The following is a 14,163-nucleotide window of genomic DNA, read 5'->3' as shown; positions in this document are numbered from 1 at the left end:
AGTTCAGTACAGTTTATAAATTTTGTTATATACAAGTTCGGTATAGAGAGGTAACACTGTCTATCTCAAGAACGATTATTTTAATTGAACTAATTTATTATTATGAGCATAAATAAGCCAACCTGTGTTAGTGTAATATGTTGCCTGTTGTTTTGAACAGTTGTGCCTCCCTGCTGACATGGACATCCGAATAATGGATTCCATCTGATTAACGACATCGCGGTGCCTTAATTAGTCCAGTACAGTACTTGGGGTTTATACTGTATACTATGTGATATAAAAATCTGATTTAACATATTCTGTACCTCAAAATAAACTGTAAAAAAGTCTGCCAACTGATGAGCATCATTTTCAGTTATATAGAGACAAATTACCCAATATATATTCATTATCTTTACTTCTCACCAATTTTCATAAAATGGATCAAGATATATTATATAGAAACCTTAAGGAAAGAGACAATTAATGAGGGAGAATGGTGTAAAATGAGAGAACAGTATAAAATAACCAGAGAGAACCGAGACAACAATTAGAACTACGTATTCAAATATACCAACTCAATAATTAAATAAATTTATGAAACAATATATTATACCAGCAACATTAAATATTTCATTATACTCACATAGTCTTGCTTTCTCACATCATAACCACACTGTTTGTTCTTTATTATTTCCTGAAAAAGAAGAATGTAATGTTTACCAAGCAGAGATGGTCACTGGTGGATATGTCTAGGAAGAGTGAGACACTGTTAGACCAAACGATAATCATCTATGAACCTCGATTAAAACAATAAACTGGCCCACCAACTACCCAAAATGCTACTGTACACAAAGAAAGCATCATATCTAAGTAACAAGACAGATAATATAATGAATTACAATGCAACCTCGTCCAAAAATATAATGAGACCATATTGATTTGCATCTCAGACAGCATTGTTATTGTGTTATCTCAGTAATACATTTAATTAAACATACAGTTCATTCATTCATAATAACTATTTTCTTTTAGAGTTTGGGATAGCAAACCACCAAGTGTTAGATTATTAACATCAGTAATGCCAAATCATGACTGACTACATTTCAGAAGTATGTATGCATCTATTCTAATCATATTACAGGAAACCTTCTTTAATTCTATCAAACCTATCACAAAAGCATTATCATATCCAGTACTGAGTATAACTTGTATTTCCAAAGCATTAAAAAACCCTCATCCAGAACCTAATCTTGAAGAATTCTGGTGTATGTATCTAGCTGCTCACACTTCATATTTGAGTATTAAAAATTCTAACATTATTGCCATTCCCTTAAACAAATTATTGTATAATTCAATAGGTAACATATATTTTCTTTGCAATGTGAAAAGGAAGAGCAGTCCTGCAGGTAAATTGATATACATTCTCTCACTTAAGTGAATGCCTTTATTCTAAGAACTTTCACTTAACACAATTTAAGCTAATAAAAATAATGAAGAAACCCCAAACTAAAACTAGATATTTCAGTAAGCATTATTTATGATACCTTAATCTTGTAATGAATACAATTAGCCATGACTTGTTTTTGTCATACAGTACTGTACACAGTTTCCAACTTACACACAACACTTAATGAAATGAAGCTGTTCTCTTAAAAACATCTTCCTATAATGACTAAAATTTTTGCATTCACATTATTACCTGTGTAATTTCTTTACACTGATGGTACAAAGTCTTCACCTACATTAGCTTTTTGTTTACAGCATGAGAATGGGACTCCGCAGGCCTCCCTAGAGCCAACAGCCTCCGAAGAACAATTAAAATAAACGTTACGGTCCCAGTCCTTGGGGCCCTCAATGCCACAACACTCTAACTGGAATTAAGAATAAAATGGATTAATAATCTGAGTCATCCAGAGGTGTTTCAACAGCTGAACAACCATCTGCTAATGTATCAACAAGTGATCCCCACAAAGTGTTGTCACAATGTTAAATATGATCACAGGTTACTAAAATGTAAACTCAGTCAACTGATATTGGACAGAAAATATTTCTTAACGGGTAACTGCAAACTTATCAAAACCATGTTCACAATTGGAGAAATTATTTAGTAAGTAAAGAAGTTTCATGGACAGGAACTCTCTGATAGCTGGAATTGAAATTTTCTGAGGGGCACATTTTCCAGAAAAATCAGATAAAATTTTCCTGACACCTGGAAAATTCAGAGGATGGGTTTTCCGGGTTTGAGAGATGATGTAATGGGAAATTTCTGGAACTTCCGAGAAAATTTTTCCGTTACCCGGAAAATTCCAGGGATGAGGGTTTTTCCGGCTTTGAGAGAGTCGTCTTGTTACCCAGAAACCTCTCATTCCCGGAAGTGCTCTGCACCATTTGTTCCGGCTAATGGAGATATCACAGTAAAGCTTCGAATAATGACGGTAATGTGTCCTCCAATATCACAGTGAAAGGTGAATCCTCGTATCATGAATCATTAATTATAACATTAAAATAAAGCAATAATAATGAGATACGTTCCAAAGTCTGACCTTTTCATATCTTTTGTGTGGCCTTTTACCCTCTTTTCCCCCCAAAACAATAAAATTACTACTGAAAATGCAAACTATATTCTTTAAATAATGTTTATGAATGCACCTTATAAAATGTAAATCAATAATAATATGGTCACACAAGAGGAGATGGGATGCCATTGTTTTTGTTATTGTTTACACCCGTGACAATGGTTCTGCATAAGAAACTGAAGAAAATAAGACCCTGGTTGTAGCTGCAGTAAAATTAAAGTAAAAAAATTAATATACAGTATGTTTTAAGTAATGTTAATAAATGGAACATTAGAAGTAGCTAACCACTATCGGTAAAAAAAAAATATGAGACGTATTGGGAACGCCAACGTATGTAATTGCATACACATGAAAACATATCGCCATTTCTCAACATACGAATATGAAAGCAACACTTATTACTGTTCATATATGTTTTAAATAATACTTACAAATGTAAAAAAATAAATTAAACTCACCAGTGGTGGTAAAGTCTAAAACATAAGGACAACCAATGTTGTGTGAGTTTTTACTCATATGACAAAGTCATCAGGTTCAACTCTGGCTGAAGCTGTAGCTTTCCATAAAGATATCATAGCTGTTGTTGAAACTGTTACTGAACCTGAAGTTGTTGCTGAAGCTGCTTATGATGCTGAATTTGATGGTTTAAGCCTTCGAATAACAAAGCTGTCAAAAGAACCTTGTACAGCTGCTTTCTTTTCTCATTATATATCTTTATGTAGACGTCATATGCATTTTTCACGTCCCTGTAATTTTAATGCTTTGTTCTGTTTAATGGATCCACTTCAGAAAATATGTTTATTGCTTGCTCCATATAATATTCACAGACCTCTCGCCTTTTTCATATTGTTTTAACACATCTAGTTTCTCGGCTAAGCTTAAACACTTTCTTTTAGCTTTTGAACCAGCACTACCATCACTGGTTCTCTTGCTCATGTTGAATAGGGACACAAAAATCCCGTAAGAAACCTGAGAAAGTTTTTCTCCTTTTCCTGTTCAGATGCGTGAAACAAAAGGCCCACCAGCTGCGACTGTTTATACTAGTGATGCTGGCATCACCACTCACAACTTCACAATCCCGGCAGCCCCCTAGCGCAAGGCATGGTTTTTTTTATTTGTATAATACATATCAGGATTCAGTTATTATTTACATGAAAAATTAATTTTATTTTATTTTTTATTCTATTTCCGTCATAAATACGAAGAAAATAATGGTGTAAATTGAATTGGGACCTAATTTTACCCGGGTCTTAAAATATGAAACATCGTTGGTAGAACCGTCGTTATCGAAGGCTTTCCTGTTGCTGAAATTGAAATCAGCCCAGAATTTTTCTGGAATACTTTTAATCCCGGGTCTGTGAACGAGTCTCCGGAAAATATCAAGATTTTTTTTCCAGGTCTGGGAACAAATTTCAAAGATGAAATAATGCCCAATTTGTGGACAAATTATGGAGAAAATTCCAGAAAATCTCTCAAATATTTTGTCCCGGGTGTGGGGACAAAAGTTTCAGAAGCTCCAAAAGGTTGCATCATGCTTCCCCGTGGCCTCACGTACTGTATGCATGGGTAGGAAGACTGTCTGGGTAACTTGGGCCATAAGCTTGTGAAATGCAATAGGCTAATGCTGTCATGTGACTGCATGGGATGCCTGTGACAGGCTGATGCATCTCCCAGCTTCTTTCCTACATAAAATAATTAAAGACTTACATTAATAAAAATACACCTACATAGGACAACTAAGAACCTTCACAGAATAATCAAACGTATACATTAGAGCCACTAATTTTCTCTTTCATGACATAACTATAGAATCTGTCTTCCATCTAAAAATTATACTAGTAAAAAAATTAACATTTTCCCACCAAACAAGTCTAAATTTCTAATAATATACAGTAGTATAATATCTACAAAATTACTCAAAATAATGTACAGCATATTTTTGAAACTCACCCATTTCTCTTGTATCCAGTCAATAAGATTCTGCTGGTCTGGGTCATCACGGTAATGGACAATGAATGCTTGGAACCCATTGGTAGCTTGGGATTTTATCTGAAAATTAGTAAAAAACCTTTCAATACTGTAATGAAGATTATGTGTGTCTGTTAGCATCCAAGTTTTACATACTGTAATGTTACCGCATCTTATGGGACATGAGATGCAGTAGGAGGAAAAGGAGAGAGGGAGAGAGAGATGAGGGTTGTATTTTGAGGCGTCCATTTTCTATACATTTTTAGAAAATTTTCCAGAACGTACCTGTAAAATTCCAGGGATGGGGGAGATTTTTCCGGGTTCGAGAGATGATGTAATGCACAATGTCTGGAACTACCAAGAACATATTTCCGTTACCCGAAAAATTCAGGGGATGAGGGACTTTTTTCCGGACTTGAGAGAGTCATCCTGTTACCCGGAAATCTCTCATTCCCAGAAGTGCTCTGCACCAATTGTTCCGGCTAATGGAGATATCACCGTGAACTTAACAGCCACTTGAGTCACTAAGCACAGTTAACACACTTGCAATACAGTACAAACACTAGGAATGCACGGTAGCAGAACACAACCGATGTAAATCATTGATATAACATTTAGCTGTCTATAATATGAAAGCAGGATCTGAGGCACTCAACACCCTGTGGAAGTGTGACTGGATCATTGGTTTTTATAGACATGGGCCTCACGGGACATTAACATTCTATCTATACCCCTTTCTGACTTGATATTATGGGTTCATGATGGTCGTATCACACAATTTTTTTATGGTCTAAGATTCAGCACAGTACAGTACATGATTTGACTACAACTTTATGTGCACACGTACAGTTGGCTTCACTTTTGCATTTACCACCTAGCATTGCCAATGCTCTCTCTCCATTAGGTGTGAACCCTTAACTCTGAAATGTGAATTCTAAGCTTTTGCTAGTGAGCGGGGAAGGGTGCGTCAGGGTAGGTGTCTTTCTGTGGAGGGGGGGCCAGTAGATACTATGGGTGAGTACATTAAGTATATATCAGTTGGGAGAGATTACAATGTAGGATAACGCTTTGGCAATACCAACGGGGTTTCCTCAGCTAATTAATCCCCTCACTATGATGTAGTCTTATCTATTTTATTCTGGCTACCACCTGAGGAGTTTATTCAAACATAAAGTATTCATAATCCATTTGGTCATAAATGCCCCCATTTGCAAAGGAATACCTTACTTAGAACATGATTTCATCCCCGTCATCCTATTGTAACTTTAGTATTTTCATCTGGCTAGGCAACCCATCGGTAATGTCAAAGCGTTATCCTACATTGTAATCTCTCCCAACTGATAAACATTTTTTGTCCTCATTCCTACTGTATAGTGCATTTTTTCTCAGCTGAGAAAAGATGACCCGCCCCCTCCTCAAGAGTTACAGCCGATTGGCTGTTGCAAGCCTGTCCGATTTTGTCCTGAAGTACCATAATGATGTATTTCTAAATTAGTTTATTCATAATCGTTGGGATGACCGTTTCTGACGAGAAAGATGTTTAGCTAAATTATATAAAGATACATACATTCATTATTTCAAACATAAGCAATTAGAAAGTTTATCAGAAGTATTATACACGAATTAACTGTTAAACTCGGGTAGCAAATTCACACTTTCGGAGGAAGCATTTAATATATACTTATTTTTACACACAATAAGGCATACTAAGACAAACTACATATCAGTAATACTACATTATGAAAAAACAACACTCTAAAAGATCAGAATCACATTGAAATATTACATGACCCAACACACCCCTCCTCTCTCCCTTCCACTCACTAGCGAATGCTTCAAATTCACACTTCAGAGTTCACACCTCAAGTCAGAGAGAGGCTTAATTTAAGCAAGCTGAAATGAAAATGGTGAGATAGATTTGTAATGTGATAGAGGGTATTGAGAGCATTAGCAAGGTAGGCTGAGATTGTACAGGCATGTGGAGAGAATGAAAAAGACTGACTGGGTTGAGAGATGCACAAGTTTGAAAATGGAGGGGAGGGGAGCTAAGGGTAGGCCAAGAATGAAAAGAAGAGAGGCTGTATGAAATAACTTCATTATATAAGAACCTGATGAGTAGGGCTGCAATAGAGGAGTGAGGAGTGCTAACATCAGATAATCATGGATAACCCATGCAAGTGTGGAAAATGGCCAGAGAATAATAATGATGATTTGTTTCTATGCAAAACAAAAATATTACTTCTACAAATAAACTTGCAATAGAAACATTACCAGTACAGTATTAATATGAAGAATAATATAGTAAGTATCCTATTAAGTAGTCTGTTACTACACCAGAGAAAAGAATCCCTAGAAACTCACCCAATCCTTGAATATAAATCCTAGAATGCCCGCTGTCATCTCCAGGAGCAGCAAGATGGCCAGAAAGATAGCATACTGTGGACAAGTATATCACATGTTAACATTTACCAGCATGGGTTTTGATTCTCAAACTTTTCTATTACTGTGTATAAGAGAACATATCTAGTTTCAATTTATGTCTCAAGAGAATATTCCAACACCATTTAGGTTAGGTTACCACAAATTTGTCATAGTTTAGGACCCTGTGAGATGCATTTTACATGTTTGGTTATGAAGAAAACTCTACATACCTGTACTGTACATACAAACATTTGACAATCTGTCATAAAACCAAATGCTGTACTGTACCTGTAACAGCTTTTGTTGACAATACAGTACATTATTAGCATGTTTAAATACAGTAGTTAATATACTAGTTACACAGACCATTTGTTTAAAGACTAAGTCAACAAAAGTACTAATTCACTCTCACCTCTGAAATTCCTACGTTACATCAAGAAAACTACACACTGGGCGAGACAAAGTGGTGTTTACAGTACAGTACCCCATGTCTTAAGCCTGTACAGAACACCTTGCGAGTACAGTAATGTTTACCTGGTGAGTAAAATTATATTAAGCATCAACCATTTCTTTAACTTCCATTTATTTTTGTTTTCATCATTGACCTTTTTTACTAAACTGTACATAAGATTCATCATATGTTAGAGTACATCAGTCTTCTTTATTGTACAGGTATTTATCATTTTTCCCCTGCATGTACTGCACAGTAATTGTTACCCCGTGTATCCCCCCTTCTCCCTTTATAGTTTCTTAGGAATAAGGAAACTCGTACAAAGATGGGGCAAGTAGAGGGTTATTATGTTGAAAAATAGGTGTGTGATCATTAATAATAAATCATTACTTCTGCATTTATATTCACCTGTCTCGTTACTTACTGAATGACCCTCGTACAGTACCTGGTATTCATAAAACTCACCTCAAGGAAAAGCTTGGGCAGATCACTCCCCTATATACAGTACTGTACTGTATAGCACCTATGTCAATCATTCTTAATCTATACCCATCCTTGTATCAATAACTCCTACCTTATGGCTATTGCAATCTTTTCCTAAATGTATCATTCATCCGAATAAATACTCAACTACCATTATGTCTGCAATCCTCTTTATCTCATACACATTAAACATTTCTCTTATGCATTCAATCAGTACTTATACTAATTCTATGAATGTTGAAATACTAAATGACTTTTGATTACAGTACTTACACATGCTAGGAGGCAAGTGTTCTCCCTCAGGGCTCCAACACACCCGGTGAAACCAATGGTAAAAGTTATCAACCCTGAAGACACACAACATAAATATCATTAAAGAACATTTGGAACTATCAGCTCGTAAATACTAAAACTAATTTGAAACACAAGACTTGACAGCACAAACAATAGTACAAACTGACCCATGATAAGTCTAGTACATAGAGTAGTTTGCATATAATATATTCTCAGAAGCAGGTAGTAATCAGGTCCCTTGAGGGAAATCCTGCTTAAAATTATTTTGTACAGTATTAAATTTTTCCTATTAATACAAACAGAAATACAGTACAGTAAGTCCTCACTTAACGTTGGCCAGCTTAACGCTGTTTCGGTACTACGTCGCTAAACTTTAGATACCAAAAATTCGTTCAACGTCCCGGTGACTCGGTACAACGTCGTTTTGCATCGTCATGGACTACTTTTTATGGCGCATCACCCTCTCTCGGCTCAGCACGCTACCCTCACTCGTGAAACGTCACAGCGTCCCCAAGCGACGCCAAGCTAGTCTTTGTTACGACTTCACATTACTCGTGTGTGCTTAAGTGCCTTTGCTCTAAAATTGTACTCTAACCATTCGAAATGGCTTCCAAGTGCCCATCAAGTGCTACTGATGGTAATGTAGTGTAGAGACAATGGAAGACCATTACCCTTGCTACGCAAATGGATGTATTAACCCGATTTGAAAAAGGGGAACGCGCTGTGCTAGGTCTAACCCCCACAACGGTGCGTACTATCTGGACCAACGCTGACAAGATTAAGGTTAGTGCTGGAAGTGGTTCTACTCTCAGCGCAACTAAAACAACTCGTACTAGAAGTACTGTGATAGAAAAAGTGGAAAAGATGCTGGCATTGTGGATAGAGGACCAGAATCAACGCAATGCGCCTGTGAACCTTATGGTTATCCAGCATAAGGCCAGTTCCTTGTTTGATGACATGAAGGAAACAGAGGGTGAAGGATCGAAGAAAGAGACCTAGACGGCCAGGGTAGGTTCAACAATTTAAGCGTCGTTATAACTTCCACAACCTAAAGATGACTGGTGAAGCTGCTAGTTCAGATACGGTTGCTGCCGAGACATTCCCGCCTGAATTCAAGCAGATTATCCAGGAAAGAGGCTACTCACCAAAGCAAGTCTTCAATGTGGATGAGACTGGTCTCCTTTGGAAGAAGATGCCTGAGAGGACCTATATCTCTAAGGTGGAGAAAAGAGCACCAGGTTTTAAAGCAGCAAAAGACCGCTTGACACTGCTGCTTCGCGCGAACGGCAACTTCAAGCTGAAGCCTATGCTGATTTCTCGTGCTGCCAACCCACGGGCCCTGAAAGGTTACTCTAAGGATCACCTTCCAGTGATCTACAAGGCAAATAAGAAGGCATGGATAACCTGCGCCATATTTAGCCAGTGGTTGAACATGTACGCCGTCCCTGCAATGAAGGAATACTATGCCAAGAAGAACCTTAACTTCAAAATTCTTCTGATCCTTGACAATGCTCCAACTCATCCTCCCAATCTCGACGATTTGCATGACAGTTTAAAAGTTGTATTCCTGCCCCCCAACACGACAGCTCTGATGCAGCCTATGGACCAAGGTGTCAACGCCGCATTCAAGGCGTATTATTTACCCCGTACCATGGCCCAGCTGCTCAAGGCTACAGACGGAGAATTTAAACCTAAGATCCGAGAATTTTGGCGTAGCTTCAACATGCTTCATGCAATTGACAACATTGGCAAGGCATTGGAAAAGGTTTCAGAAAGTTGCCTGAATGGTGTGTGGCATAAATTGTGACCCGAGTGCGTCAACAGTTTTACAGGATTCACGGACTTAGTCCCAGCTGTGAATTGGGATATCCTCAGCTTGGCTGGGCAGGCAGGCTTTGATGAGCTGGAATCAGAGGATATTGAGGACGTCCTGGCATCCCATACAGAAGAGCTCAACTACGAAGATCTGCAGCTGTTAACAGAACACAATCCCATTGAAGACGACGACGAAGAAGAAGAACCTCAATGAAAGCTAACTTCCAAAAGGATGGCAAAAGCATTCAACATGATCCAGCAAGGAATGCAAATCCTTATAGATGACGACCCAAACAGAGAACGTAGTTCAAAGATTCAACGCAGCACTGATGACAGTCTCGGTTGTTACACTGAGATCTATAAGAAGAAGAGTAGCACCAAGCAGTCAACACTGGATTAATTTTTTCGTCGCGGGATGGCAGAAGCAACTTCTTCACAACAGCCGGCAGCTGAGGAGGAAAACACAGCAGCTGAGGAGGAGCAAACAACAACGGAGGAGGAGAAAACATCAACGGAGGAGGGGCAAACAGTGGCGGAGGAACCCCAGTCAGAGCACGAGGAGGAGGAGACAGCCGCAGTCTCAGTGACTCACCACCCTCCTCCTCCACTCCCACCATCTGCCTCCTCTGCTTCACTACCCACCACACACTTTCTCTACCACCTCTGCCCATAGGTGAATACCAATACAAACTTAGTAGCTGTATATACATGCACTATTTTCTATAGAAATGGCAATGATTTTCTGCATAGTATATGTAATGTATTTCATGGAGCAAAGGGAGGCTCAGGAACATAACTCCCATATTTTATCTATTTCTTAGGGGGAAAATTGATCCGCTTTACGTTGTTTCGTATAACGTCGTGTTTTCAGGAACGTAACCCCGACGTTAAGCGAGGACTGACTGTACAGTACAGCACCAGGAAATCTAATCCAATATAAATTAAAATTAAACTACAGATACAGTAAAATGATGGTCATACAAATTAAACTTACCAGTGACAATGAGTACAAAAGCTGGATCAAGGGCGATGTTGGTGAGTCGACTGAGGTTATTAAATGTATCTTTCTCCGTCCATGCCCATACTCCAATCGCTAAGATGCTTAATCCCATCAACTGAAAAAAAGAGAAGAATATAAATTTAAGTGTACTGTACTATACTGATCATTTTGAAATTCTGGCAGTTTTTTACATGACAATCTTACCAGATAATTTGATTCACTTAGTAGATAATGGTCAGGGGCAGATCCAGGGGGGGTCCTGGGGGTTTGGACCTTCCCATTTTCATCAGAAAATTTGAATACTTTTTCTTTAATACAGTATTGCACTCACGCTACATTAGGTGAGGTTAGATATAGTTTCTGGGTTCTATGGCTAGGTTAGGTTGCTTAGGTTAAGTTACATAAGGTTGGATATCTAAATACAGGGACGACCAAAACTAAAATTTTACCCTCAGCTGTGCTCCCATACTGTATTTGTACTGGTATTCTATGCACTAGAATAAATATACTGATGATAAACCTACTATAAAAACAGGAGGAAATAACACTGTGCAACTACACTGTATCTCTACCAACGTGTGGGATAGCAGTGCTATTAAAAGCAGTAAGACATTTGCAAGTGTAACCAGGTTAATTGCATGTGTACTGTATTTAATAAAACATAGTGGATATTTTGCCATGACTGGCTAAGATCCTGCTAGCATTATTTTACCCTGAGTGTGCTCTGATTGTAAGTACTTTCTGTTTAATATGACAGGGGGACCACCCCCTAGCTAGGAAATTAGGTAAGGTTAGGTAGGTTTCTTTGGTTGGTTAGGTCAGGTTCTATTAGGTTCTAGTAAATGTCACCCCTTTTATAATGATAAGAGCGTCTGTGGAAAAATGAACAAAATCGAACAACTCCTTCTGGAGGTAGTGGTGTTCTCAAGCATTTCTGTATTTTTAACCTTTTTACAAGTTAGGTAGGGTTAGGTAAGGTTTTCAGAGGCATGTTTGGTGTTCTTTTTAATATTTTACTCCACATTTTCCCTCTACTGCCCACTTTGAACAACCAATATTGTTGGTAATTGGGGAGTTCTTATTGGTTAAAATACTGTATTCGAAAAATATAAATTTGTCCCGAAAACGAAATAGTTTTTTCTATTTTTATTTATTTTTTTTGCTTTCTCCCTTATAAATAGAAATATGAAATTTCATGTTTGACCACAAAGAATCTTTACCTCTATTTTTGTTATAGAGCATCTTTTCTCAGCTGAGAAAAGATGCTTCGCCCCTCCTCAAAATTTACAGCTGATTGGCTGTTGCAAACCTGTCTGATTTTGTCCTGAAGTAATGATGTATATCTAAATGAGTTTATTCATAATTGTTAGGATGACCATTTCTGACGAGAAAGATATTTAGCTAAATTATATAAAGATACATACAATTATTATTTCAAACATAAGCACGTAGGAAGTTTATCAGAAGTATTATACATGAATTAACTGTTAAACTCTGGTAGTAAACTCACGCTTTCGGAAGATACATTTAATATATACTTATTTTTACCCACAATAAGGCATACTAAGACAAATTACATATCAGTAATACTACATTATGCAAAAACAACATTTTAAAAGATCAGAATCACATTGAAATATTACACGACTGTCAGCAGAGGCGGGAAATATGACTGCGAACAACTTCATATTTTTCCCGCCTCTGCACAACAGAAATACGGTTAGGTATGTTTATAGCTAAACAACGATTAATTCATGGCAAAATAAATGCCAAATGCAACAAGTAACGGTCAAATACAGTTCTCGCATTGTTCGCCGGTAATGGGCGATTAGCCAATCAGAGTGCACACACAGTAAAATAGCATTATAAGGAACTTAGCCGGTCATGGCAAAAATAACCACTGCCTTAATAAAATTTGGTAATATCTCAACATCCCATAACCACTAACAAGGACAACATACAGCCAATCTGTAAATCAGCTAAAAAGAAAATTATTTCATATATTTAGATAGTCTAATCGAAACCAACACCAAATACAGACTAATGAACTCTTCCTTAAGTAAAACACAAAAAGGAAGTGACTTATGACATGGTCTATGGAGCCTGAATCCTTGAAACTGGGTTCACATCAAGGTGAATGATCCTTACTCCTGGCTAAGAGGAAAATCCCAAGTTATCCTGATAATGACTTAAGATGGAGGTGTAATTATACCATGTAAGTATTTAATTGTCCTATAACGGTGGAACAATAAAGAACTGGTGCAGGTCCAGGAAGTGATGTCACGGGGGGAAGTGTCTCTTTGTCCGAGTTCACACTTCCCGTTCAATGACTTACTATCATACTTACATATGGAATTACTAAAAAAAACATAAACCCGCTCCTAATTCATGAAGGCCTATCCAGTGAAAAATTACCAGGGAGGACAATAGGCTGAGGAAGGTGGTATAGTTGACAGCTGACGGGAGAAAGGTCACCAACAACAACAGTTAACATGTAAACAGAGGCACAGTACTCACCCAAAATATGACATTGAAGCCGAATATTACATATTTAAGGCAGCAGCTGACTTCACTCTGATCCCGCCTATACCGTTTGACTGGCATTTTGATCAGATCCGCCGCCTGGAAGCAGTAAATTACGATAAAACGGACATCATAATCTCCCACCACTGGTCGCAGCACCACTTTCCTCAGTGGCCACCAGATGACGCCGCCTCCACCACACAGAGAACGGCTCAAGGCAAACTACGCTAATTATCCCTTGTTAGTGACAGATCCCGTAGAGAGCAAATCACGGAACAAGTCACAGTAATTTACAATACATATCAATGGTTGTATTATTTAAAAGATATATTTCCTTTAAATGATGGTTTTACACTGTTTAGCAATGTGACTCCAACAGAGGTTGCAGGGAGGGAGGGTTTCAGATGCCGCCCAGGGTGTACCACGACAAGGGTGAAACTACAAACTTTCACTGGTTTAACGATCGTTCCCGTGATCATTGCTGCTCCTTGCAAGAAAAATGGAGTCACAAGAGTACGTGTGTGGCTGACAATGTTCATGTAAATATATAATGTTTAATAATAATTGTACAGAAATCACACATGCACACAAATAAACTCTCTCTTCACCCCCACACATACTCCTACACTCATTGGGGGGCGCCCACATTC

General features: G+C 37.8%; 1 protein-coding gene across 7 annotated transcripts in view; it reads right to left on the bottom strand.

Annotated features, from left to right (window-relative positions):
- Window positions 1–13,711, bottom strand: part of LOC121853320 (tetraspanin-5-like) — a 28,662-nt gene extending 14,951 nt beyond the window's left edge. For 5 of the 7 annotated variants that reach the window (XM_042347379.1, XM_042347372.1, XM_042347373.1 and 2 more), the window contains exons 1-7: window positions 13,508–13,711; window positions 10,985–11,105; window positions 8,155–8,228; window positions 6,888–6,962; window positions 4,509–4,607; window positions 1,725–1,853; window positions 626–676 (exon numbers count right to left, since the gene is read on the bottom strand). In XM_042347379.1, the coding sequence (XP_042203313.1) occupies window positions 626–676; window positions 1,725–1,853; window positions 4,509–4,607; window positions 6,888–6,962; window positions 8,155–8,228; window positions 10,985–11,105; window positions 13,508–13,594 (636 nt within the window). In that variant the 5' untranslated portion in view covers window positions 13,595–13,711. The remainder of the gene's footprint in view (window positions 1–625; window positions 677–1,724; window positions 1,854–4,508; window positions 4,608–6,887; window positions 6,963–8,154; window positions 8,229–10,984; window positions 11,106–13,507) is intronic. The other 2 variants (XM_042347374.1, XM_042347375.1) reach the window with 1 other exon arrangement.
- Window positions 13,712–14,163: the final 452 nt, after the last annotated feature.

The sequence above is a fragment of the Homarus americanus genome, unplaced genomic scaffold (genome assembly GCF_018991925.1).
Source record: "Homarus americanus isolate GMGI-L3 unplaced genomic scaffold, GMGI_Hamer_2.0 scaffold12810, whole genome shotgun sequence".
Lineage (NCBI taxonomy): Eukaryota > Metazoa > Arthropoda > Malacostraca > Decapoda > Nephropidae > Homarus > Homarus americanus.
This window is presented reverse-complemented; position numbering and strand designations above follow the sequence as displayed.